Source organism: Vulpes vulpes, chromosome 12 (genome assembly GCF_048418805.1).
Source record: "Vulpes vulpes isolate BD-2025 chromosome 12, VulVul3, whole genome shotgun sequence".
Classification (NCBI taxonomy): Eukaryota; Metazoa; Chordata; class Mammalia; order Carnivora; family Canidae; genus Vulpes; species Vulpes vulpes.
In genome coordinates this window covers 12,943,550-12,971,416 of record NC_132791.1, presented here as the reverse complement: position 1 = coordinate 12,971,416, position 27,867 = coordinate 12,943,550, and the positions used below count along the sequence as shown (strand labels likewise).

Genomic DNA, 27,867 nt, shown 5'->3' with positions numbered 1-27,867 from the left:
CTTTTAATACTCTTACAGCAGTATATGAACTTCTTCACATTGTTGCCAACTAATAAGTTAATATAAATACTGAGCTGTACATGTTTTTACCAGTTGAATGTGTGACAAATACAATATCTTCTTAAATTTTGTTTTTCCTTGATTACTGATGACTTTCTTTTTTTGGTATGTATTTGGTCATTTATATTTCCTGCTTTGTGACTTGTCCATTTTTCTCTCGTGTTTGTTGTCTTTTCTGTTGATTTATTGGAATTTGCCTTATGTAAGTTGAAAAACACTATTCCAGTCTTTTGTCATATAGAAGTTTTGAATTTTAGTAAGGTCAAAAAAATCTTTTCCTTCATATCTTTATTCAGGTTAAGTACTTTTCTTTCTGTTGTCAGCGTGCTAGATTTTTTTTGAAATTGGGCGTGTTGAATTTTTAAGTCTTTAATTGTCTAAATGGGAGATGATAATAAATTTGTTAGTATAGTGAATGATTTAAATGAATTTTTAGGGACGCCTGGGTGGTGCCTGCCTTCCACCCAGGGGGTGATCCTGGAGTCCCGGGATTGAGTCCCTGCATGGGGCCTGTTTCTCCCTCTGCCTGTGTCTCTGCCTCTCTCTCTCTCTGTGTCTCTCATGAATAAATAAATAAAATCTTTTAAAAAAATGAATTTTAAATATTGAACTCTTTTAATTTGGATAAAATCTACTTGTCTTGATTTATTATCTTTTCAAAAAACTACTGATTTTAATTTATTATTAATATATTTGTGCATTATACTCATAAACTAAATTATAGTGTCTTCTTCCTTTCTTTCTTCTCCTCCTTCCTCTCTCACTCTTCTTTCTTTATAATGTATGATATTGGATTAATCATGGAATGATTTAAGTTTTTCTCCTTTGCTGTATTCCATAATGTTTATATAGCATAAAAATGAGTAATCCAAGAATATTTGGTAAATGTTTTCCATTAATTTATCTGAGTTGGCACCTTTCTTAAGATAGATCTTGGCCTTGTAGGTTTTTTCCAGTTATTTATATGTTCAAGTTTTCTCTCTGTTTTTAAGGAAATTTTGCTAATTTATATTGTCCATTTCTATTGCATTTTCACATTTATTATATTAAATGCATGTTGTTTTCCTGTAAAACTCTATTAAAACTATTTCTTTATTTTTCCTTCTAATGCTTTGCATTATTTTTGTTCCTACCCTGAGCCCCTTTCTCAGACTTGTTGAACAATGGTCTGTTTTATTGGTTTTTCCAAGAATAGCTTGGGGTTAGCTTTATTGATTGCCCATCTCCATCTTGCAATTTTAACTTCTATTTAATTGGTTTCTACTTTTATTTTTTTATTTTATTTTTTTAAAGATTTTATTGATTTATTCATGAAAGATCTGTAGAGCCAGGCAGAGACACAGGCAGAGGGAGAAGCAGGATCCCTGTGGGGAGCCCAGTGTGGGATTCAAACCCAGGACCCCAGGATCACACCCTGAGCCAAAGGCAGATGCTCAACCACTGCGCCACCTAGGCATCCCTGCTTTTATTTTTATAAATTGCTTCTGTTTCTCTGGTTGAGTTTATTTTTAATTTTTTTTTGTACTTTCCCTTTGATATTTCAAACTTACAAAAGAGTTGCCAGAATAGGTCAAGGAATTCTCATGTACTTTACCCAAATTCATCAAGCATTTACATTTTGCCCCATTTAAAAATTTTTTTCCAGCTTTACTGAGGTATAATTGACAAAATTATATATATTTAAAGTGTACAGTTTGATGGTTTGATATGCATGTGAATTGTTACATGATTATCACAATCAAGTTAATTAGCACATCCATCATCTCACATAGTTACCCCCCCACCCCGTGACTTAACATCTACTGTCTTAGCAAATTTCAAGTGTATGAGATAGTATTGTTAACTGTAGTCACTATGCTGTACGTTAGAGCTCCGAACTTGCTCATTTTAGAACTAGAAATTTGTACTCTAGCATCTCTGAGTGTTTTTATTTTGCATTACTATTTTTTTCAAAACCACCTGAATGTCAGTTGGAAGCATTTGCCTAGTTACTTCAAATTACTTAAGTCTGTTAATATATAAGAACCATAGAACATTTACTAAAATCAGAACATTTAACAGTAATACAACACTTATTATTAAGCCATAGTCCATATTTAGATTTTGTCAGTTGTCCAAAAAGGTGATTTGTAAATATTCTTTCCCATTCTAGGATATGATCTAGAATATACATTGCATATAGTTGTTGTCTCTTTAATGTTATTTAATCTAGAGCATTTTATCAGCCTTTTTTTTTTTTTTTTTTTTTGTATATGTTTCTTGACTTTGACATTGCTAAAGGGTAGGCCAGGTATTTTCCCAGAAGTGCCCTCAATTTGGGTGTATCTGATTAGATTAGTTCGGGTTATATATTTTTGGTGGAAATACTGTAGAAGTTAAGATGTGTTTTCAGTGCATGATAGCAGGAGTCACCTGATGTTTGTTTACGGTGAGGTCTGCAAGGTTTCTCCACTCTAAAATTATTTCCCTCTAATTAATAAGTAGTTTGGGGATCCCTGGGTGGCGCAGCGGTTTAGTGCCTGCCTTTGGCCCAGGGCGCGATCCTGGAGACCCGGGATCGAATCCCACGTCGGGCTTCCTGTGCATGGAGTCTGCTTCTCCCTCTGCCTGTGTCTCTGCCTCTCTCTCTCTCTCTCTCTCTCTCTCTCTCACTGTGTGCCTATCATAAATTAAAAAAAAAAAAAAAGTAGTTTGTTAGGAGGCATTTTAAGATAATGTATATATATGTTCCTCATGAGCCTTTCACCTCTGGGTTTATTTTGTTATTCTGTTTCTAGCCTGTTATGTTAAAAGCTAAGTTTATTTCAGCTTTTATTTTCTAAAGTAATTAAGAAAATACATTTTTCTTAAAATTTGCTTTGATGTATCAACTGGAAGTACTTAAAACAGGGCTGGGAATGAAAGGAGAGAGAGTACATAAGGGAGATTGTTTATAATAATGTGCTATTAGGAAACTGGCAGTAAGAGGCTGGACAGAGTGTTTTAAAGGTGTCCCGATCACCTGTGTCTTAACAAAGTGTTTACAGTCTTGGTTTAAAGAACAAAAGAGTTTATAATGATTGTGATTGTCGCACTTATGAGTAATAGTAAGGTTTTGAAAGTCATGAAGTTAAGAAGTTCATTTCTTTTTTCTTTTTTTTTAAAGATTTTATTTATTCATGAGACACACAGAGAGAGGGGCAGAGACACAGAGGGAGAAGCAGGCTCCATGCAGGGACCCCGATGTGGGACTCCTGTGGCTTAGGACCACACTCTGAGCCAAAGGCAGACGCTCAACTGCTGAGCCACCCAGGCTGCCCAAGAAGTTTTTCTTTAGTGCCACTGGCACCTTAGGGTTTATTCAGTGTACAGTTCTCTCAGAGCGCATTTCCACTTTGCCGTTCCAGGGGCTGCGGCGGTGGCACGGAAGAACCCTTTTTCAAGCTGGTTTACTGCTATGCTCCATTGCTTTGGTGGAGGAATTTTATCCTGTGTGTTGCTTGCAGAGCCTCCGTTGAGGTTTCTTGCAAACAACACTAATATATTACTGGCATCTTCAATCTGGTAAGCTGCCATTATGGTGAACTATGAGACATTTTAAAAAATTGTTTTGTAAATTACTAATAAATGAAATTTTTTTCTTTATAAAACCTATCTTATGTTCTTGAAAAGTTAATACATGTGCAAAGGAAGGAACCCAAATAAAGCCAATGGTTTTAAGTACAAAGTCTCTTTCTCACCCTTCTCCTTTATCCTGTCCAGAGGCAAGTTTGTTACCTTATCTTTAGTGGAAGCTTGTCAAATGTGAAAGGAAACCAAATATTTGACCCCAAACTTACTAATTCATACCCACAGACATACAAAAGGATAAAATCAAGAATGCGACCAACTACACAAAAAGTCCAGGTGATTATTATGATGCATTTATAATTACCATTCTTATTATATTCTATGTTGGATTTTTCATCGCCTTATGGGATTTAACATTAATTTTGTTTTTATTTATTTATTATTTATTTTATTTTTTTAAAAGATTTTATTTATTTATTTTTTTTTTTTTAAAGATTTTATTTATTCATGAGAGAGAGAGAGAGGCAGAGACACAGGCAGAGGGAGAAGCAGGCTCCATGCAGGGAATCTGACATGGGACTTTATCCTGGGTCTCCAGGATCAGGCTCTGGGCTAAAGGTGGCGCTAAACCACTGAGCCACTCAGGCTACCCTAATTTTGTTTTTAATCTAGTTTTGAAGTGAAGAAAAAATATTAGCAGGAATGGCTTTGGGTTCTTACAAATCCAAAGATTCAGTTATCTTTAAGAAGATTGATCCATCAAGCTAAAAAAAAAGTGTAATACAAATCAGAGTGGGTTTGCAACATCTGAAGCAGAAACTATACTTTTGATTAAAAACCATATCAAATATAGAATATTAGCAACACTTAAAGTTCATTTTTATTGTGATAATTTTTAAATGAGCATGTAACCAGTCTTAAAGGGGAATATTATACATAGTGGTGGCAATGAGAAAAAGTAACAGTGGAAACCTGTGTTAGTGGAAACAAGTAGGAGTAGAATAATAAATTTGATAGCTAATATTTACTGAGTTGTTAACCGTATATCAGCTAAATTCTTTTTTTTTTTTTTAGCTAAATTCTTTATATTCATATTTAATCATACACGTCCCGTAAGGTAACCATTATTTTTGACATTTGACAAATGAGAAAACTGAGGCATGGAGAAACTTTGCTAGAATTTACAGTTCAGTATTCATATTCAGATCAAACCCAGGAAATTTGACTTTAGAGCTTTGACATTTAACAGCCCCTGTCTCTCATAATTGTTGTTGTTGTTTTTTTTTTTAAGTGACTTTATCCCCAGTGTGGGACTCAAACTCATGACCCAGACATCAAGAGTGCATGCTTTACCAACTGAGCCAGCCAGGTGCCCCTGACTCTCATAGATTTGTTTGATCATCTCTTAAAATACAGTCTTCTGCTTGCTATATGTTTTTTCTTTCTTTCTTTTTTTTTTTTTGAAGTACAGTTGACATATAGTGTTATATTAGTTTTGGTGTACAATATGTTTGAAGAGTTCTGTGCCTTACTCAGTGCTCATAATGGTAAGTGTACTCTTAAACCCTTTTACCTAGTTCACCCATTTCCACTTCTCCTGTATACTAACCACCCTTCTTTGTTGCATGGACAAAGTGATTATATAAAAATAAGTTAGAGGGGTGTCTGGGTGGCTCAGTAGGTTAAGTGTCCAATTCTTGATCTTAGCTCAGGTCTTGATCTCAGGATGGTGAGTTCAAGCCCTTGTGTTGGGCTCCTCCATGCTGGGTGTGGAGCTATTTGAAAATAAAAAAGATAAAAATAAGTTAGAACGTTTTACTCCTATGCTCAGTAGTTTCTTATCCAATAAAGAACAAAATATAAAAAAAATAAAAAAGAACAAAATCTAAAACTTTTACTATGGCTTATAAAACCCTACAGTAAAAAAAAAAAAAAAAAAAACCTACAGTATCTTCCCTTTTGTTCTTCCTGATGTAATGTCTCCATTGATTGTACTCCTGTTCATTCTGTTTTAGCCAGCATTGGTTTTTACCATTTCTTGAGCACACACAATGTTTTTCTGCCTCAGGACCTTTGTGCTTGCAGTCTTTTCTCTGTAATGCTGTTTCCCCAAAAGGCTCATATTTTCTTTTTTTCAGAGAGATCTTCTTGACTGGAATAGCACCTCCTCTCCCATGAATATCACATAATCCTTCTTTATTTTTCTTTTTAGACTTACTACTATCTGACTTATTATCTGTTTATTTCTTTTTATGTTGGTCTGTCTCATTCTCCTAACATAATAGCTTATCAGAACAGGGATTTTTGTTTGTTTGTTTTTGTTTTTTTTAGAACAGGGATTTTGTTTTGTGAACTGTGTGATAAGTACTTTTCTAGGTTCGCTAAATATATTAAAGAAATGTGCTGTTATGTATTAGAAGGGATTTCTGTAATTGAGTAGTAAGGAATCACAGATCTTGATTATTTGATCCCTTAAATAAAATAAAATTGCTTGTCTCCAAATGGATGCTTTCTTAGCTTAAATTAAAAAGTATGTTAGAAGTGGAAAATAAGAAATGCAATTTTACATAGTGAATTAATAGTATAATATTTAATTGTTAACCTCAGATCTTTTATTATTGCAGTTTTATGCAGGAAGAAATTGAGGCTTAGGGAATTGGTGAATGGCAGGGTCTGAATTCAACTCAGCATTTGGACCATGACTTTAACCAAGAAGAGGTTTCATTTTGAACAGTTTTCTTTTTTTTAGGATCAAATCTTTTGTCTTATTTTTATTTACTTATTTATTACAATATATTTTTTCTTTAAAATTTTTCAATTAATAATAAACAGATACAGAAGAATATTTATAAAATAAATGCAAAGTATAAAACTGTGATAAAATAAAGGTGCATTCCCATCATTTAGAATAGGAATCTTTTTATTATAAAGTGAAAATTCAGGAAAACCACAAAAAAATAAATATTTGGCCTAATGTATTATTATGAAGTATAATATACTTGAAGTTTTACTCAAGTAAGAAGTAAGTTTTTGCCATTCATTCTAGAAGCCCCTTCTGTGTATCTCATTCTAATCACAATGATTTTCCCACCTTAAATAACCGTTAGAGTAGCATACCATTTATCCTTTTATGGTAATCACTTGTATATTTTTATGATTTTATCATCCAGATGTTCATCCCTAGACACTATAATTTTGTCATACCTATTAAAAGATTGATGTCTCTTAAGTCATTTTTATTTTATAGATTCCCCTTCCATTCCTTTTTTTCCCTTATAATTTATCTCTTGAAAAACCAGAGCCATTTGACCTGTAAAGTTTTCTGTAGTCTGGAATGTGCTGATCGCATACACATGGTGCAGATCATTATATTTCTGAATTCTCTGTGTTTCTTGAAAATTGGTAGATTGATTCCGAATACAAATCACATTCAGGTTAGATTCCTTTGTCAAGACCAGAAGGGGCCCCAAATATCTGATTTGCTTTCTTTTTTGTTGACGTTTGCACTCTTACACTTAATGACCGTGTTAATTGGGAATTACACAATGGTAATAGTCTAGTTCTGTCTTATGTATTAGATGGAGTAGTATTATAAATAGATAACTTTCCACTCACCATCTATTATTTGGTTACCCAGTTGTATCATTCATGTAAGAATGGCAGGATAAATCCTTGATTCTTTTTTTTTATGTACCAGTTTTCATGATAATTAGTCCCATGTCATCTTCAAAAGGTAACCAGTTTTTTTTTTTTTTTTAGTTATTATGAACTTATGGATTTAAACATATTTCATAGGTTGCAATAAATTGCAGTTGTCATTGTTGAAGTTCAGTTTGTTTCATCTTTGGCAGATGGGAACTTCTTCAGATTGGTTCTTCAGACTGATTAGCTCCTTGATACTTAATATAAGATTCCTTTCTTTCTTTCCATTCATTCGTTCTTTCTTTCTTTGAGAGAGAGAGAGCGCGCACAAGAGCGGGGAGGGTCAGAGGGAGAAACAGACTCTCTGTCAAGGGGGAATCCCACACGTGGGGCTGGATCCTGGGACTCCTGGATCATGACCTGAGTTGAAGCCAGACTTTTAACTGACTGAGCCACCAAAGCACCCTAAGATTCATCTTGTACTTTTCTTCTGGAATCACTCATTTTTCTGGTTTCTCTTACTGAGCAATGGCATTTCAAGACCGAAATTTGAACACTAGAGTTGTTCATTATTACTGGATTGATACTGTTTCTAAGCCTTTTCAGTGGACAGAGCTAGGAAAAATAAGGATGAAAAATATTTATAAGTTCATATTAATATTTTTAATTCAAATTCAAGACCATAGAGCCTTCATTAAACTTTTCTGTTACCTGTTTGTGTGTATCCTTCTTTCACACTAAGAATTTTCTTTCTTGAGGGCACAAGGCATAATAGAATGTTCCAGCATTACTCATTTCTTTTATTCTCTATTATATATATGATACACAATAGCTTTGGAGTGACAGTACTAATACTACCATTGATGTGATTACTGAGAACATTAATTTTTTTTTTTTGCATATGTACTTCTTGTTCTCTTCCCATTGTAAAAATAAACTATTCTACATTGTCATAGTTATAGCTATTATATACTGTTATTCTTGCCTTCCTAATTGTAATTCAATCTTATTTTTATAGTTAACTGTATGTTTAGTGCTTATCACCAGTCCTTATGTTTGTGTCTCCCTAGTAGTTTTGGTTGTTTGAAGCTTATATTCTAGGAGATTTACCACTGAGGTCCCATATATTGATGTTTGTGTCTTTTGTATTTGAAAGTCAGCTTTGCTGGGTATAAAATAATTGGATCACACTTTGTATCTTTGAGGATTTGAAAGTGTCACTCTATTTCTTATGTCATAAAACATTACTGTGAAAAAGTCTGATGATCATTTAATTTTATTTCCCTTATAAGTCACATACCCTTCTAGATGCCCAAAATATATTTTTTCCTGTTAAAGCCTAATAATTTAAATAAAAGAAGTCTTGGTGTTAGTCATTCTGAGTCAGTATTTTTAGGTTATGTGGTATGTTCTTTTTAGTAGGTACATGCCTTTTTTTTTTTTCCAATTGAGAAAATTATTTTAGTATTTGTACTCTTCAGGAACTCTTATGGTTGTTATATAGCTCTTTGTCTTTCTTCAGTAGACTTTTTATTTTTTAATATTTTAAAAATATTTTTATTTAAATTCAATTTGCCAACATATAGTTAACCCAGTTCTCATCTTATCATGTGCTCTCCTTAGTGCCTGTCACCCAGTTACCCCATCCCCTCACCTACCTCCCCTACTGCAACCCTTTGTTTCCTGGAGTTAGGCATCTTTCATGGTTTGTCTTTCTAATTTTTCCCCACTCAGTTTCCCTTATAGTCCCTTTCACTATTTATTATATTCTATATTCTACATATGAATGAAACCATATGATAATTGTTTCTCTGATTGACTTATTTCACTCAGCATAATACCTTCCGGTTACATCCACATTGAAATAAATGATAAGTATTTATCTTTTCTGATGGCTAAGTAATATTCCATTGTGTGTGTGTGTGTATACACACACATATATATACATATATATACATATATACACACACACACATACATGTGTATACATATATGTATACATATACACACGCATATAACCACATCTTTATTCATCTATCTGAGGACATCATGGCTCCTTCCACAGTTTGGCTGTTGTAGACATTGCTTCTATGAACATTGGGGCACAGGTGTCCTGTCTCTTCATTACACCTGTGTCTTTGGGGTAAATACCCAGTAGTGCAGTTGCTGGGTCATAGTTCAGAGGACTTTTTAAATCTCCTTTTTTAAATTTAAAATGTTTTCCTTTTTCTCGTATTTCTTTGAAGGTATTATTATGCTTATTTCTCTTTGTTTTCATTCTAGTTTGGTTTTCATTACTGAAGTGATTTCTTTTCGTTTAAAAAATTTTTTTTTCCTGAGGATTGTATCTTCAGTTCTTAGTTTTTCTAATTCTAATGTGTTGTTCTTTTATGTGTTGTTCTTTTATGTGTTGTATCACTTTTCTTTTCTTTAAGATTTTATTTATTTATTCATGATAGACATAGAGGGAGAGAAAGAGAGAGAGAGGTGGAGACACAGGCAGAGGGAGAAGCAGGCTCCATGCCGAGGAGAGCTTGACATGGGACTCGATCCTGGGACTCCAGGATCACGCTCTGGGCCAAAGGCAGGTGCTAAACCGCTGAGCCACCCTGGGATCCCCCTGTATCACTTTTCTTAATGTCTTTAGGTTGTTTTGAAATAGTAGGTCACAGTTTTTATCTATTTGGTGGACAAATTTTCCTGAGTGCTTTCATTGTCTACAGGGCTTTATTCTGCTTTTTTTTTCTTTTAATAAATTTGTGTGAGATTTGACCTTGATACTTTTCTGTTGGTCATTTTTATGTGAAATTAGGTTTCTTGAACTTTTAGTGTAAGGTGGAATTCAGAAAAGATGTTCTGACTTCATAGAGTTCCTGCTTCTGTTGTTTTTATAGTGTTCAAAAGATTAAGACCTGCTTTCTCAGATTCCTATGTCTCTTCTCCTTTCTCAGTTTGGTCTGAACCTTCCTTCTGTTGTCTGTACTGCTGTTTTAATTCTATACCAGTGTTTTCTTCACCTGGGGCTTGTTCTGGGAGACAGCTTGGGTGGATCCATTTTGAAAGTTTATGGGGACTAAATTGTTTCAGCCTCTTAGGAACTTCTTATTATGGACTCTTTGTGGCACCTGGTATTAGAGAATCTGTTTCAGTTGTTTCCAAATTGGCCCATTGTGCTTTCTAGTGAATACCCATTTGCTATTTTGGAGTTGTTTTGTTTTTAGGTCTGTTAGTTGCCACCTTTTTGCTCTCTTCTTCCTTCCAAAAAATATAGGTCCTGTGGGTGTTGGTGAATTGTCTCTTTCCATTTGCATTTTGGGATTTGAAGGGATACCTTGTCACATAGTTTTAAGCGTTGTGGATGGGGTTTTGATTTTGCTTTCTAGTTGCCCTGTTTTTATTAGGGTTTGAAGAGATCAAAGTCTGTACAGCCACTGCTGCCATCATCTTCCCTAAAACCCTTGTCATTAGTTTTGATGTCCCACCGCTTGACTGATCCCATCTCCTTTCTTCCTTTCTCAGAGATAACTATTACTCTTAATTTTGTGCTTATCCATTCCTTTACTTTTCTGTGTAGTTTTAGCATATGTTTATGTCCCTAAACAATATAGTTTTTGAAAGTGTTATTATATATGGCATCATGTGTATGTATTTTTCAGTGACTTGCTGTTTTTGGTCAGCCTTTTTTCTTGAGATTCAGTCTTATTGTGTATGGTTCTAATTTATTAATTTTCACTGTATAGCATACTAGAATTGTCATAATTTATTCATCCATTCTTCTGTTGACAATTGTTTCTAGTTTTTTTTTCTATTACAAACAATGTTGCTGAGAACATTCTGGTATATACTTACTGGTGTACATGAGCAAGATTTTATCTTGATATTTGATTAAGAGTAGCTTTATTGAGTTACAGAGAAAGTTATTCTTAAACTCTATTAGATAAAGATAATGCCAAATCATTTCTCAAAGTGGTTAACAAATTTACATTTCTATCATATTGCACTCAACCTAAGAACTGGACTTTACCAATAACTTACATATATTTCTCTTCCCCCATCCCATTTCTATATACTTTTCCTACAGATAATCTCTATCCTGTTTGTGTTTATCTTAACTTTCTGAAAAAGGTATATAATACATATGACTATACAATAAGTTTTTTGTTTTACTTGTTTTTGGCCCTGTTTTTAAATGAGGTATCTCTGGGATGTGTTTTTTATTTTATTTTATTTATTTGAGAGAGAGAGAACAAGTTGGGGGGGGGAGGCAGAGGGAGAGGGAGAAGCAGGCTCCCTGCTGAGCAGGGACCCCCCCCCCCCCCCCCCCCCATGCAGGGCTGGATCCCAGGACCCTGGGATCATGACCTGAGCTGAAGGCAGATATTTAACCAGCTGAGCTACCCAGGTGCCTCTGGGACTTGTTTTTTTCACTTAACATTATATTACTAATGTACATTAGTACATTCCTTCTCCTGCTCTATAATTTATTAATATCTACATTTTATTCTTCTGGTGAACATTGTTATTGGTTACAAAATAATATTAACAACCACTGATAGAATACTCACTATGTCCTAGACTTTTTTTTAAGTGCTTTATACATATTATCTCCTTTAAACCTCACAAGAACCCTTTGAGGTAGGTACTGTTTTATTCTCATTTAGCAGATGATGTAATTGAGGCAAGATGGGCCAAGTAACTTGCCCAAGGTATCACAGATACCTAGTAGTTAGGTCCAGAATTCAGATCTAGGCTATCTTGAGTCGGCTTTTATGCAGTGTGTTGTTTTGGATTCTGAAAATGTAGACAAGACCTCTGTCCTCTCAGACCTTTATTTTTTTATTTTTTTTTTTTTCTCTCAGACCTTTAAAAATAAAAAATGGTAACTGTTTAAAGACACAGTATGTTTTACTATTTTATTTTTAAGGTTTTAATGTTGAGAAAAAAATTGTAATCTTTGCTTTATTTGATTTTAACTTGAGAGCTAAAATGATTTTTGGAATGTACTTCAAACTCTAGCAAACTAAACTACGGGATTCTGTGAATGCACTTCTTGAAAAGACAATCTTTATTCAGTACAATAGCTCATAGTACTCACATGTGGATATTAGCACCATCTACTGGCAATGGGAAACAATAGCTTGGTATGTCATAGTATAGTATTGTTTGGAAGATAATGTATACTTTCATAGGATTTTTCTTTTTGAAAACTGTTTCTGGGGAAATTAATATTTTGTAATTTTTCTATGTACTGGGATTTGTGGCCCATTTGGTTTCCTCAAACTTCCAAGTATTAAATTATGCGCATATGTATAACTGTGATTGTATTGTTTTGAGGAAAAATACAAGAAAAGGTGTAGTTTTATAGGTCTGTTATTCTCCAGTATTTTTCAAAGCATACATAAAATACACAAACTTATTAATTTGTTAGAGTAATAAGAACAAGAGAAAAGCTGTCATATTGGACTAACATGAACTGTATTTAATTTGTAATTTGTTTTGGTTTAGTTAAGTATTGCTGTTTTCTTTGTACTCAGAGGAGTAGAATTAATAATAAAGTGAAAACAAGGGTTCTCTGATTAACCATGGGAAGAGTCTCTCTGCTCAGCTCTAGGTATTTACCTAAATTCTATTTTCATCTTTCCTACTTAAACTGGTTTAGCTTTCATTTGTCAGTGGTCTGGCATCGTGTTGTATCCTATTTTAGACCAATTTCTATTATTTTGAATTATTCTTTGCTGTTTTTTCTTTCTTTTAACCTTTGTGACTTAAAAATGTATGAGAAATCAGTTGCCTTCTTATTCTTTCTTGTCTGGTGTTCCATTTCTTCTCCAGTGTTTTCTTTAGACACTTTATACAATGAAAGTTGCCTTGGATGTGATGATTTTAGTAAGAGGTGAAATGATGTCTTTACAAAAGGAGGGATGTGGTGATTGCTTAATGAGTATTGGTTGAGTGGTTCATTAAGGGAATTTTAAAAAACTTACGTTATAGAGCAAGAATGGCTGTTTAGGGAGCCATTAGTCTGATTTGTTTACTTGTGAATCTACTGAGAACAATAAACAATTGTTTTTTTGCCCTGTGGCTATTTAACACTTGAATGAGAACTGTTTTCTGTTTAAAATGTTAGCTTATTGTAGGTATACTTCAGCAATATCTGATTAAATAGGATAAAGCCTTGTTTATTTAAAAATAGCAATAATTACAAATTTTAGCTCTTATGCCATAATGTCACATAGTTGAATATAAAAAGTCCAGGTTGCTAATAGTTAAGGTTTTTAAACTCATTTTAAAGATAGTAATGCGTAGAGAACAAAAATGGAGTCATTATACTGTATTCTTTTAGTTTTTGTTGTTTCTTTGAGTGTTTTACTTTTGAGCATTCATTACTGCTAAAGTCAAACCTAGTTCTCCTTTCTTAATCTGATCTATGGTGGATACCAAAGTATTTTTATTATATCAAAATATTTTTAAAAATTCTTATTTTGGGGGATCCCTGGGTGGCTCAGCGGTTTGGCGCCTGCCTTTGGCCCAGGGCGCGATCCTGGAGTCCCGGGATCGAGTCCCGCGTCGGGCTCCTGGCATGGAGCCTGCTTCTCCCTCCTCCTGAATCTCTGCCTCTCTTTCTCTCTATGCCTATCATAAATAAATAAATAAATCTTTAAAAAAAAAAATTCTTATTTTGGCTAGCCTGGGTGGCTCAGTGGTTTAGCGCTGCCTTTAGCCCAGAGCCTGATCCTGGAGACCCAGGATCGAGTCCCACATCAGGCTCCCTGCATGGAGCCTGCTTCTCCCTCTGCCTGTGTCTCTGCCCCCCCCCCCACCCTGTATCTCTTATGAATAAATAAAATCTTTAAAAAATTGCTTATTTTACTTGTAACCTTTTTTCCAGTACTTAAATCCACTTCCTTATTCTGTATTTAGAGAGAGAGGTGTGTAGAGGCTCTCAAAATATTTGGACATGTAAAATTTTTAAATGAATTATTTTTAAAATGCTTTTTATTACTTTCAGATAATTTATTCCTTTCCCTCAAACTCTTTAATTATCAACTGATTCTTTGATTTGACATATTTTGTATTTTGTCTCCTGATTAACTGCTAATAAATTATTTAATTTAGAGCTACTTTTCATCACACTGAGTTTTAGGTGAGGAGATAACAAAATGAATGATTAACATCTAAGGACTATTCTGATTTATTATGAGATTTACTCCCTTTATATGTTATAGAAAAAATTTGTAGGGATGTTGAAGCATAAGAATTGATTATTTTAATTGTACAGAGCCATCAGAATTTAGTGAACTGGGAATATTAAAAAGAAATTCCCAAAGTCAAATGTACATTATAGTATTTGAATAGGACCTTGAAGAATAGGAAGGCATTGGTAGGTGGAGATGAAGAAGAAAGAGTACTTGAGCCTGAACAAATCCCATTGCATCTTGCACTGGATCTCTGAAGTAGTATTTTAACAAATAAATTTCATATTCCGTGAATACTTTTAGGAATTCTGACTTTATGAATCATGAATTGCAGTTCTTTTGGAAGACATATAATATTATGTTCTGCTTTAAGCATGAAATTGTCTGCCAGAGTATTTTAGAAATGGGAGAAAAAACACCAGTGTGTTTTCCAGTTAATGCTGTTAGTAGACTGAATAGGTACTTGGAACAAATTAAACTTCAAAAAAAATAATGTACCTGGGCAGCCCGGGTAGCTCAGTGGTTTAGCGCCGCCTTCGGCTCAGGGCATGATCCTGGAGACCCCGGGATCGAGTCCCATGTCGGGCTCCCTGCATGGAGCCTACTTCTCGCCACTGCCTGTGTCTCTGCCTGCCTCTCTCTCTCTCTCTCTCTCTCTCAATCTCTGTGTCTCTCATGAATAAATAAAGTCTTTAAAAAAAACAATTTATCTGAGAGAGTGAGTTATTTTTAAACTAGTATCACAATTTAATTGAAGAACGAGTTTCATATTTTTTTTTACCTGTATGTAAAAATATTTTCCTCAACACAAATCTGTCTCCTGAGAGCTATGACCTTTCTCTGTATTGGTCCTAGTTTATGTTCTGCACAGAAGGGTACAGGTAAAGATGTTAATAGGGTTGAAATGGAGCCCTTCTCAGCTACTAAGGGCTCTTCTCTAACTCCTTTTCCCAGAGGACAAAGACACTCCATTTAGAGAAGTCCCGACCTTAAAAGTGATTGTACCTTTACTTTTTTTGTTAGTGGATTCAGCACCTACCATCTAGGAGAGTATAGGCACAAATTAGGAGTTCAGTAAATACTTTTTGCATATATAGACTATTCAGAAGTCCAAACAAGATGGAAGTCCCCTTTGATCATATCTTTTGGGCAGATTATTATGTATGCCTCCGGGATTTACAAAAATTGACTGCCCAATCCGTGGTCTTCTTGAAGTCAAATTCCTTGTTTATATGGATAATTCAGTTTGTTGTGCTTTGGAAAATTATTGCTGATATGCTGGGTTTTCATTTCTCTTTATTGCTGATCTTGTGATTTAATTGTTTAAAATCTAAGCTTACCTAACTAAATTGGGTATATGTTAAATAATTTATATTTATATATTACATTTATATATTAACATGTTATACTTAATATATTTAAAATTTTATAAAGTATTAAAATATTTATATTATAAAAACTTATACTTTATACATTAAAATATTTAAATTTTAATTTCAGGTATATTACATTTTTTTGCCCATGTGACCTAGTTTCCCAGGGCTATTCTTTCCTACCTGTTCAACTCTTGGCTGCGGGAATGAAAGAAGTGACCAGAACTTGGAAAATAGTAGGTGGAGTGAAACATGCTAATAGCTATTACAAAAATAGCTGGATAGTCATGATAGCTATTGGATGGGCCCGAGGTAATATTAACATAATGTGTTTGTAAATATTCTGTTATTGATATGTTATTGCTACTGAACAATTCTCTAGTTATGTTAATGAGGACCACATACTCTAGTAACAGTATTTTGGGAAGAAAGAAGTCTTCTGTTCGCTAGTAAAGTTAATTCATAACTAGCACTTCATTACTAGACATCAACCGTATTTTGAGTCTATCTTACAATATAAAATCTTTATCATTGGTTTGATTAGTAGCTCAGAACTAGAGGGACAAGTTGACTTAAGAAGTTATGTAAAAAGATTGTATTAAAAATTGCTCTTTTTTTTTTTATCCAAAACAACTAGAAATAGTATTTAAATATGATTGATTATGGATTCATCTTCACTCTATATCACTTACCTTTATTGTTGAGTTCTTTTATATGTAGAAGTTGAACAAATTTCTCTAATCTCTTACTATATTTTACTGCACCTAAAACTAGTACAGGGAAGGAAATGATAAAGCAGAAAATTTTATTTTTCAGCCTGAAACAAACTCTTAGAAACATCTCTGTGCTTGAGGTTCCAATTTTAACCTTAATTATGGTACAATAGACAGTTGCCAGCTCTGATGAATGGGAGGAGTTGCAATTGTCTCAGTACCATAAATGTACAAGAAAACTCTTTTCTTCCTCCTCAAAATTATATTTTGGGGATCTTCTTCGAATTTGATCTTAGTTGTTTCAAATATTTCCTCCATAAAATTTATCTAAAATTCTTGTTTTATTTTATTTTTAGGTGCAGGTGGTAGCATCATCACGAATTTTGAACAGTTGGTAAAAGGAGGTTGGAAACCAGAAGCTGATGAATGGCTGAAGATGTCCTAGTGAGTTGGTATAAACTATACCGAGACCGGCTTTTTATCTTAAATCTTACCAAGTGTCTAAATATGGATGCAATGAAGCTGAAAAAAATAGTCATGATAATGGGAAGAGAATCAAGAAACTTAATCTTTCAAGAAGTCTGCTCTCTCAAATGCAGTTTTTAAAATAAATATTGATTGTTTTCTCTGTGAGCTCCTCCCCTTAGAAACCAAAGCTCCTGGATTGTTATGGAATTGTGGGAAGAGTGTGTATTAATGGAGAGAGAAGTACATAGGAACACACTTCTGTGGATGGAAATGAATCAGTTGCAGGTTCTTGGCAATTGATTGATGACTACGAACAACATCACTCAGATTTCAGATTTGCATGGTAGTAAAATGTTAAGTTTATGGGAACAAATCAATCCATTATTGTAAGGCCTTGTTGCTTTAAAAATGAGAGTTGAGCTTAATTACACATAAAAATAAAAGAGGAAATAAACCACTCTATATTTGTAGGGTGTACAGGTTACCTTTTGCATCCATTTGAGGGAATCTGATCATTAAATGCTATCTAAAGACACTGACTCATTCTTAAATAAGTCATGGGTGTATCCCTGATGCTCCTGAAAATGAAATAAAGAGATATAGTTACTGTTAACACAGTTCAAGAAGGAAAAAGACTTAGGGAATAGTGGCCATAGTAATAAGCATGGTGAGGAAAGACTTTATATTAAAGTGGATTAAAAATGAAGGTTGAGAAGCAGTCTGTATGATGAAGTGTATGTTTTTTGTGAACCAACAAATTCTGTATTTAACTTTGAATGTACCCTTTTAAGTGTGAATGAAGTAGTGTAGAAATAGAACAAACAAGGCTTTGACTGATAAGTTATAAATAAGGCATTAATGATATTCAAGGGAAATTTTTCTCATTTTGTCTTAAATTGTCTTTCATAAAATGCCTTGAAAATCTTTCACAAAACATTTCTTGAGCTCTTATAACCAAAATCAATTTGTTTCTCCTTTGTTCAAAACCTTGGAATGACTCCCCAGATGGCCTGTAAGACCCTATAAGATCTGTCTTTCTTCCATATCCTATTTGCTTTGACTTGATTTATTACTATTTTCTCCTTTGCTTGTATCCTGGAATAAGTCAGGTAAACTGTACTGTATCCTTGAACAAATTTACCACGTAATAGATACTTAGTAAACATTAGATGAATGAATTATCAGTTGGTCAGGTGAGATTGATTACTTGTTCATTATGATATTTTGTGTATGAGTGTGTATATATAAATTTTCATTTATCTATTACCAAATACTTTTGCATAGTAGAGAAAGCCTATATGGTCTTAGAGAATATATATATTGTCATAAACAGAATGATGGTAGAATTATGAATGTTAAAGATCCTGGTGAGGGCTCAAAAGAGAATGAGGAACATGATATTGGAAATTGGAGGAGAGATGACATATAGTGGGAGAAAACTTAGTTGAGTTATGTACTACAGTTATGTGGAAAGTATAATTTGTGAGCAGTGAACTTGGATATTTAGTTGAGATTTTGAAGCAGTGTTAAAGGTCTGGACTGGTTTCTTGCTGCTTTTAGTAAAGTGAGAGAGAAAAAGTTGAATTGAGGGGATAACTGCTGAACAAAGAAGCTAATATGATGATTTGGAAAATTCTCGGCCTATCCAGATTGCAAAGGTGATTAAATTAGGAGATTCGTATTTAGAAAGTCTGTTGTGGAGAGAAGGTAAAGAGTGTGGCTAGAAAACTTTTGCTAGTGTTAAATTAGGTGTGTGACTCGTGGATCCATTCAGCCATCACAGCACAAGCTAGGAACAGACATGAGATTATTTAGGAAAGATATGTGGAGGACCATCTTTTTTTTTTTTTTTTTTTAAGATTTTTAAAATTTATTCATGAGAGACACAGAGGCAGAGACATAGGCAGAGGGAGAAGCAGGCTTCATGCAGGGAGCCCGATGTGGGACTAGATCCCGGGACTCCAGGATCACACCCTGAGCCAAAGGCAGATGTTCAACCTCTGAGCCACCCAGGTATCCCCTGTGGAGGACCATTTTAACTAATGTTATAGATTCCTATGTCTTATACTGCAGACCCACAAGGTTTTTGAAAATGTTGTATCAGTAGAAGCACTGCCAGATTGCCTGGAAAGGGACAAAGATAAGGTGAAATGAAGAGACTGTCAGACTCCCAAAATTCTATAGGCAGGAAATAGGCTGATAAAACTGCTCAGCTGCAAACATGTGTTACCTTTCAAGAAAAAGGAAAAATGGCTTTTGGCTGGGAGCCACGGGCCTAGAGGTCTGAGGCCAGGCCCACAGTTGGAGTCCAGATGCCATGGGTGCAGAGTGGATGGGTGGACTCACTGGATGGAGCCTAATGTCACAGAGGATTATTCCCAGGCCTTGAAACCTTGAAACCTAATGGAGTTTGCCCTGCTGGATTTTGAAGCTGCACAGGACCAGTGACTTCTTTCTTCCTTTTCTTTCATTTTCTCTCTTTTGGAATGGAAATGTGTCTGTTACCCTATACGTATTCCACTGTTGTATTTTGGATGCAGATAAGCTCATTTTCTAGTTTCACAGGAAACTAATCTCAGAATATTCTAATTGTGTCCTGATCTTTCAAACCAGTTTCACTGACATTTTCCTAAATCTCAGCTCGTTTCCAATTCCCTGTCCCATTTTATTGTCTGCAGAATCCTTGCTTTTCAGATTCAGTGCTTCTGAATTTATGCTCTAAGGGAATGCAATCCAAAATGGAATGTGAATATGCTAAGAGGATACCCATGATGAGACACTATGGTACAGAACCCAAACCGTTAGAAACAAAAAATAGCAAAATGACATTAAGATAAACCTCATGCCTGCGACCCCTGGGTGGCTCAGTTGGTTAAACAACTGTCTGCTGTTGGCTCAGGTCATGGTCTCAGGGTCCTGGGATTGAGTTCCGCATCACAGCCAGCTCCCTGCTCAGTGGGGAGCCTGCTTCTCCCTCTGCCTGTCACTCCCCCTGCTTGTGGTCATTTTTACTCTCTCTCTCTCTCTCCCTCTCTGACAAATAAATAAAATCTTAAAAAAAGAGATTAACGTAATTCCTTTTTTTTAATCTCATCCTTTAAAAATGTCAATTTGGAATACATTTTATAACACAGTTATATGTATATGTAATTTATAAGTTAATTGATAAACATGTATTTGTGTCTTAAAACACTTTTTTTGGTATTAATAGGGCTGCACAGTTAAAAAGTTTAGGGCAGCCCAGGTGGCTCAGCGGTTTGGTGCCGCCTTCGGCCCAGGGCGTGATCCTGGAGACCCGGGATCCAGTCCCACATTGGGCTCCCTGCATGGAGCCTGTTTCTCCCTCTGCCTGTGTCTCTGCCTTTCTCTCTCTTTTCTTTGTGTTTCTCATGAATAAATAAATAAAATCTTAAAAAAAAAATTTAGAGAGACCACTGTTCCAAAACATGAGTGTTGCCCAGTCAACTGTTAAGCAAGGTCTAAACCCCTGTGGCCTACACCTAACCCTGTTTTGACTCCATCCTCAGCTTATAATAAATAAATAGTTAATTTTTCATGAAATGCAATTTGTCATATTTGCAATGTGGCATTCTAAGAGTTTATCATTTATCTTTCTCTAGTTGTAAGCATAAGCATAAAGCTAGATAATGATCTGTTACTGAGATACATACTTTAAACGTGTGGCAAATACATAATACGAAAATAATGCTTTTGTAGATTAACATTTTACTATGGATGTTAAAATTTCAGCATTCATTTATTAATATACTAACACTAATATTCTATGCTGGAGTTAGCAAAGTAATGTGCTGGATCTGGCTTATATTGTTATATGAGAGCTAATTGTGTGTATCTGTCTCTTTTCCATTCTGTACAGTAGCCTGAAATTTACTGTGATGGGAGTATTTACACCACAGAAATGGGAAAATACTAGAAATCAGGGCTTTCTTTTCCCACCCACCCAAAGGGTGCTTGTTTCGTGCTATAATGACTAATCTCCTTTTTCTGAGTCATACTGTGGAACATGGGACTTTCATATCTTTGTGAAAAGGTATTATATGGTCAGATGTATTTCAGAAATACTGTATGTAGAAATGAACTCTATTGGAGAGTCACAATATGTATGAACATTCTAAGATCTCTGTTATTTTATCAGTGAAATTATACTTTATACAACTTAGCACTTCTAAAACTTTACAAGTATATTAACAGAACTCATTTTTATCTGTTAATAACTCATTAAATTAATATTTTCCAGAGTACTCTTTGAGAAGTAAATGGAGCATATTTGTTACTTACTGACTTAAAGTATGTTTTATTTTCAGCCCTGCCAAGGTGACCCTATTGGGGTCAGTTCTCTTCACATTCCAGCACACGAAGTATCTGGCAGTATCAAGGCATAACCTTATGTTCCTTTATACCATGTTTCTTGTGGTCACAAAGGTAAGAATTCAGAATAGCTATAAATCAGTATTCTAAATTCTGTGTAACCAGAATTCTGCATACTAGGCAAATAACAGGAACATTTATTTTTTATTGTTATTACAGTCTAAAAAGGTAAATTTTGGGTGGTTTATTCATTGCATCCATGACTCTCTGAAACATAGCTCTTGTATGATTCTTCCTTTGACATTTGCTGAAGCTATCAGGAAAGATTTGCAGATAGTCTAACCATATATTGGAAGCCAGAGAGTAGTGGAAATCGCTATTGCTGATCAGAGACTGAAGACAGCATTGTCTCATTTGTAAAATGAGGTACTTGGGCTAGGTGTTCTCTGAGGTTCCTTTAAGCTTTAACATTTCAGAATTTTATAGTAGGACATACTTGTGCTTAGTTTCTTATTATTGTCTCATTGGAAGCTTTATTCTGTCTTGAAAATAGGAGGTAGTATGATGTAAGATCACAGGTTTTGGAGACAGGCAGTCTTAAGTTCAAATCTTAGCTTTGCTATCTAATTCTGGAATAGACAAGTCACTTAATGTCTCTGAATCCTGACTTCCTCATCTTCATTGTTTGATTGTTGAGAGGATTGGATGGTGCATATCCTTTTATCACTGTGACAGTCTTAGGAATTTTATTTGCATCATGAGGCTAATTCTGATTATCTACCATTATTAGATATTGTTCCCTATTCAAAAGTAGATACTTGGTTTTAAAATAAGATTATTATTTAAGTGTAGAGGAATTTTATAGCTAACTTTGTCTTAGCCTAGGTATTTTTGGCTAAAAACTTACCTATGGAATTCTTAAAAGGAAAACCATATATACTCTATAAATTTATATCTTATAGTGACTTGGCATTATAGGGATTACTTACCTTTGTTTTAGTAGTCTCTGCAGTGAAAGTGATCTGTGGCTGTAATTTAGGTACTTCAGATATCTAAGGTAGTCTCTTCTTATGCATATTTCTCTTCCAGTCCTCACTTTGTGAACTGTGTGTATTTTTTTGTAATCGCTTATTGAGATACGTTATGTACCATACAATTCATCCATTTAAGTGTACATTTCAGTTTTTTTGTCTATTCACAGAATTGTATAGATGTCACTATAATCAATATTAAAACATTTTCACCACTCCAGAAAAGAAACCTCATGCCCATTAGCAGTCACTTAACATTTTCCATCAGGCCCCCCAACTGTAGGCAACCACTGATCTATTCTCTGTCTATAGATTTGCCTATTCTGACATTTCATGTAGTTGATATCATAAATATGTGGCCCTGTGACTTGTTTCTTTTACTTAGTGTAATGTTTTTGAGGTTAATCCATGTTATGGTATGTATCAGTATGTTATTCCTTTTTTATTGCCAAATAAGAGTCCATTGTATAGATATTGCACATTTTGTTTATCCATCATTTGATGGATATTTAGGTTGCTTTATTCTTTGGCTAGTATGATAATGAGCTATGAGCATTATTATACTTTTTTTGTGTAGATCCATGTTTCATTTCTTTTGGGTATGTCACATAAAATGGAATAGATAATATAGTAATTTTGTGTTTAACCTTTGGAGAACTACACACTGTTTTCTATGGTGGTTTGATCATTTTACATTCCCACCAGCAATATATGAAAATTCTAGTTTCGCATACCATCATCAATGCTTGTCTTTATTAGAGCCATTCTAGTGGGTGTGAAGTGTCCTCTCATCGTGATTTTGATTTACATTTCCCTGTTCAATGTTGAGCATCTTTCATGTACTTGTTTGTACATCTTCTTTGGAAAAATGTCTCTTCAGATCATTTGCCCAATTTTAATGGTTTCATTTGTCTTTTTAATGTTGAATTGTAAGAATTCCTCATATATTCTGGATCCCAGATGCTTATTAGATTTCTGATTTGTGTTTGTTTTCTCCCATTCAGGGGATTGTCTTTTCACTTTCTTGGTAATGTTTTTAAAAATACAAATTTCTAAAATTTTAGTGAAGTCAAGTTTACTCTTTTGTTGTGTATGCTTTTGGTGTCATATCTAAGAAACTGTTGCCAAATCTAAGGTTAAAAAGATTACGTCTATGTTTTCTTCTACAAGTTTTATAGTTTTAGCTCTAATATTTAGCTCTGTGATCTATTTTGAGTTAATTTTTGGGTATAGTATGAGGAACTTTCAATTCAACTTCATTCTTTTACATTCTGTGGATATCTATTTATACACTCATGTAGATTTCTATGGATATCTAGTTGTCCTAGTATTATGTGTTGAAAAGACTATTCTTTTCTTCATTGAATTTTCTTGGCACCCTTGCAGAAAAATCAGTTGTAAATTTAAGAGTATTTTTCTGGATTCTTTTCCCTCACTTTTACTCCCTTCATCTATTTACTTATCCTTCTGTCAGTACCACACTGTCTTAATTATTTTAGCTGTCTGCTTAATTTTGAAATGGAGAGATATGAATTCTCTGAGCGTGTTCTTTCTAAGGATTGTTTTAATTATTCTGGGTCACTTTCATTGCCGTATAAATTTTAGGTATAACTTCACAATTTCTGCAAAGAAGTCCAGCTCATATTCTCTTAGAGATTGCATTGAATCTGCAAATAAGTTTGGGAGTATTGTCATCCTAACACTGTTAAGGCTTTCAGTCTGCCAACACAGATGTCTTTCCATTTATTCCATGTCTTTTAAAATACTTCTTCATTATGTTTCAGTGTACGAGTTGTATGTACACTCCTTTTGTTAAATTTCTTCCTAAGTATTTTATTCTGTTTGATGCTGTAGTAAATGGAATTGGTTTTTAACTTTATTTCCAGGTTGTACATTGTAAATATGTGGAAATAAAATAGATTTTTTAAAAAGATTTTATTTATTTATTTATTCATTCATTCATGAGAGAGAGAGAGAGAGAGAGAGAGGCAGAGACACAGGCAGAGGGAGAAGCAGGCTCCATACAGGGAGCCTGACATGGGACTCTGTCCCGGGTCTCCAGGATCAGGCCCTGGGCTACAGGCGGCGCTAAACCATTGAGCCACCGGGGCTGCCCTAAAATTGTTTTTTGATCTTGTATCCTATAACCTTGCTAGTAAACTCATTTGTTAGCTCTAATAGGTTGTTGTGGGGGTTTTTTGGTGTGGATTCCTTAGGCTTTTATGTATTCAAGATGATGTCATCTGCAAATAGAGATAGTTTTACTTCTTTCTTTTCTTTTTTAAGACTTATTTATTTATTTTAGAGAGAGAGGGCGAGGGAAAGCGAATCCTCAAACAGACTCCCTGCTGAGTGCAGAGCCTGATGCAGAGCTTGATTCCAGGACTTTGAAATCAGGACCTGAGCCAGGACCAGGCCAAGAGTTGGCCACTTAACTGCCTGAGCCACTCAGGCGCCCCTACTTCTTTCTTTCCAATCTTCATGTCTTCTATCTAATTTTCTTGTGCAATTGCCCGGTTAGACACACTCTACAGTGTTTAACAGAAATAGAATGAACATCCTTGTCTTTTTCCTGGATCTTAGGGAGAGGCCATTTAGTCTTCCTCTATTAAATATGATACTAACTTTGAGTCTTTAATTGATGCCTTTTATCAGATTGAGGAAGTTTGTTCCCTCTATTCCTAGTTTTTTGAGTGTTTTCATCATGCAGGAGTGGTGGGAGCTGTATCATTTCTGAGATTTCTAACTTTAATCTTTAAAGAAAACAAATGCGTATTGTGGATGTATTGGTAAGAATAAGTAGTACCTGTATTTGTTGAATTTTTTTAATTATAAGGATCAGTTTTTGTTGAAGGCCTGGTTTGTGGAATAAAAATGAATTTTTCGTACAATTATTGCTGGACATATAGTTCTTTATTATAATACCTAAACTTAAACACCATATTGAAATGTGGTAATAATACACAGTATTGAACTTGTCTCATAATATTTCACAACATTTCTCTAATTATCCACCAACTTTTAAATAAAATATGCATTTTAACCCATAAATTTGCCTAAATTCCATTTAGATTTATATTAATTTTTAAGTGACTTGTCATTTGTTTCTGAGTAGCTACTATAGCCTTTCATTTCTTAGATATAAAAAAATGAATATACAGGGAAAAATTTGCCAGTAATTATTTTTCTTTACTCTTTTGCTGTATTCTTTATATAGTCAGTGTGTATAGAAAATGTGTATTGTCTGCTTGTTTTGGATAATAATCTAGTGTTTTCGTGTATACAGGTATACTGATAAGGATGATTTCTCTTTTCAAAGAGACTAGCTCCCCAAAAGTAAAACAAACACATTTAGAAAGCTAGAAGTATAAAAATAATGAGTTCTGTCAGAGAAACAGAAAGTAAATGTCCCCACCATTGTTCAACCTCTAGTATCACTTTTGATGTCTTGACCCATTAGCATCCACTCCGTGGTAAGCCAGAGGAAGTCTCCCTCTTGACATGTGCAGCTTAGCCCTAAGCCAAGGACTTGTGGCACCATCCCATATAGACATCTGGTGTCTCTTCCCCTGCCTCCTGTGCCTACCCAGTGTCCTCCTATTTGATACCCTGCCCTGCAGATTCAAGTCCATTTAGCTTCACTGACATCAATTTCTACCACCTCAGTTTTAGTTCTAGCTTTCTGATTGAGAAATTGTTCTGAGGCAGAAGTGAGGGTAAATGTGTGGATCAGTTTATCAGTTTCTCTCTTCTCCTCATCAGTCTTACACTCTCTGTTGTCCAGTGCCCAAAGGTAGTTACCTCATTTTTTGGTCAGGTTTAAGGTTTTTATGCCTAGAGTCTAGAACTAGTTATTCTATAGTCAAGGAGGAAGTTCCTTTCTACTTACTTGATCAGTCTGTCAGAGACTTTTGTATATTGTTAATCTTTTCAGAGGACCAACTTTTTGGTTTTGTTGTTCCTCAATCATATTGTTTTATATTGCTGTGTCCCACATCACACGGCTTCATGTATGTGCATTTATTGTTATTCAGTTTAAATTTCTTTTTTTAAAGATTTATCCATTTATTTTAGAGAGACAGTGAGTGCACGCAAGTGAGTGCGGGGAAGGGCAAAAGGAGAGGGAGAAAGAAACTTAGGAGACTTCTCACTGAGCACTGGCAGGTAGCCCAATGCTAAGAGGATAGCCCAGTCCTGAGCTGGTAGCTGGATATGGTGCTCAGTTCGAAGATCTTGAGATCATGACCTGAGCTGAAACCAAGAGTTGGATGCTTAACCAACTGCACCACTGAGGCTCCCCAGTTTAAATTCCTCTTAACTTACATTACAATTTCTTCTTTGACAAAAAATGTTTGAGTGTATTTTAAAATTTCAGACATTAAAAAAAATCTTTTAAACTTTTAAAAACTTTTCTTTAACTGCATTATAGACAGTGTATGTGGTTTGTTATTCTCTGGTGTTTGTTGAGACTTCATTTCTATACTACATTGATGAAATTTTATAATTATTTGTATGTATGAAAAGTAAGTATATTTTTTATTTTGGAGGTATAAGGACTCTGCATTGCATATATGTACACATCCTTGTTAATTATGTTTCAAATATGTAGTTACTAATTTTTTCCATGTCTGATATATTAATTTTTTTTTTCTGAGAGAAGTGTGTTAAATTTCTCCTCCTCTTCTTGTCTCTTTTCCTCCCTCTTATCTTCCTTTCTTTTCCCTTCCCCCTCCTCCTCCCATTCTCCTCCCCTGTCTCTCCCCTCCTCCTTGCCTTCCCAAACCCAAGCAAGCTGGACATTTAGTGATGTTTCGCTCTTATAGGATCCTGGTTTCATTCAAGGAGGACTTAATTCTACTCTTCAGCTTTCACAAGTCATTTATAATTGTTACAATTTAAGCCTCAGGAAAGAAACTTGGTATAGGGAAAAGCACATGGGGTTTGGAGTCAGAATGTGAAATCCAGGCTTCACAGTTTTGAGCAAGTCATTTCTTTTCTGTTTTTTTTTTTTTTGGTCATTTATTTTCTTAAATTGGAGTTACACAAAAAAATTGGAGTTATACATACACTGAGGGATATATGGCTTTTTTTGGGCACTGGTTGTACTAAGTCACATTATAAATGTGATGCATTATATACCATTGGTTGATCTCAGTGTTAATTATTATAAACATCTTAAAGTTAAACAGGAATATATAATGGGATAGAGTTCAAAATTCACATTTTTTAAAGATAAAATATGACATTTTATATTTGGCATGCCTTTGTTTCGGGCTCTGGGAAGTTCACTTTCTCCTATCAGAGATGATTTGAAAAGAGTTTGAGAAGCGTGGATTATCTTTTGGCTCCTTGGCATAAGGAGTTATGGTGAAATAGTGTTATTGTGAAATAAAACACAGGGAGACTTGAGTGGTTAAGAGTGATTTCTTTTTTAAAGAGTGATTAAAACTGAAAAGAAGCTGTTGGATTTTGAAATGAAGAGGTATTTAGTGACCTTGGTAAAGCA

At 34.5% G+C, this 27,867-nt stretch overlaps 1 protein-coding gene across 3 annotated transcripts in view; it reads left to right on the top strand.

Annotated features, from left to right (window-relative positions):
- Nucleotides 1-27,867, top strand: part of TMEM38B (transmembrane protein 38B) — a 55,462-nt gene that overhangs the window by 11,371 nt on the left and 16,224 nt on the right. For all 3 annotated transcript variants that reach the window (XR_011995456.1, XM_072727786.1, XM_072727785.1), the window contains 4 exons: nucleotides 3,447-3,603; nucleotides 15,948-16,132; nucleotides 16,890-16,977; nucleotides 21,327-21,444. Coding sequence is in view for 2 of the 3 variants with exons in the window: in XM_072727786.1 (XP_072583887.1) it covers nucleotides 3,447-3,603; nucleotides 15,948-16,132; nucleotides 16,890-16,977; nucleotides 21,327-21,444 (548 nt within the window). In the remaining variant the exon portion in view is untranslated. The remainder of the gene's footprint in view (nucleotides 1-3,446; nucleotides 3,604-15,947; nucleotides 16,133-16,889; nucleotides 16,978-21,326; nucleotides 21,445-27,867) is intronic.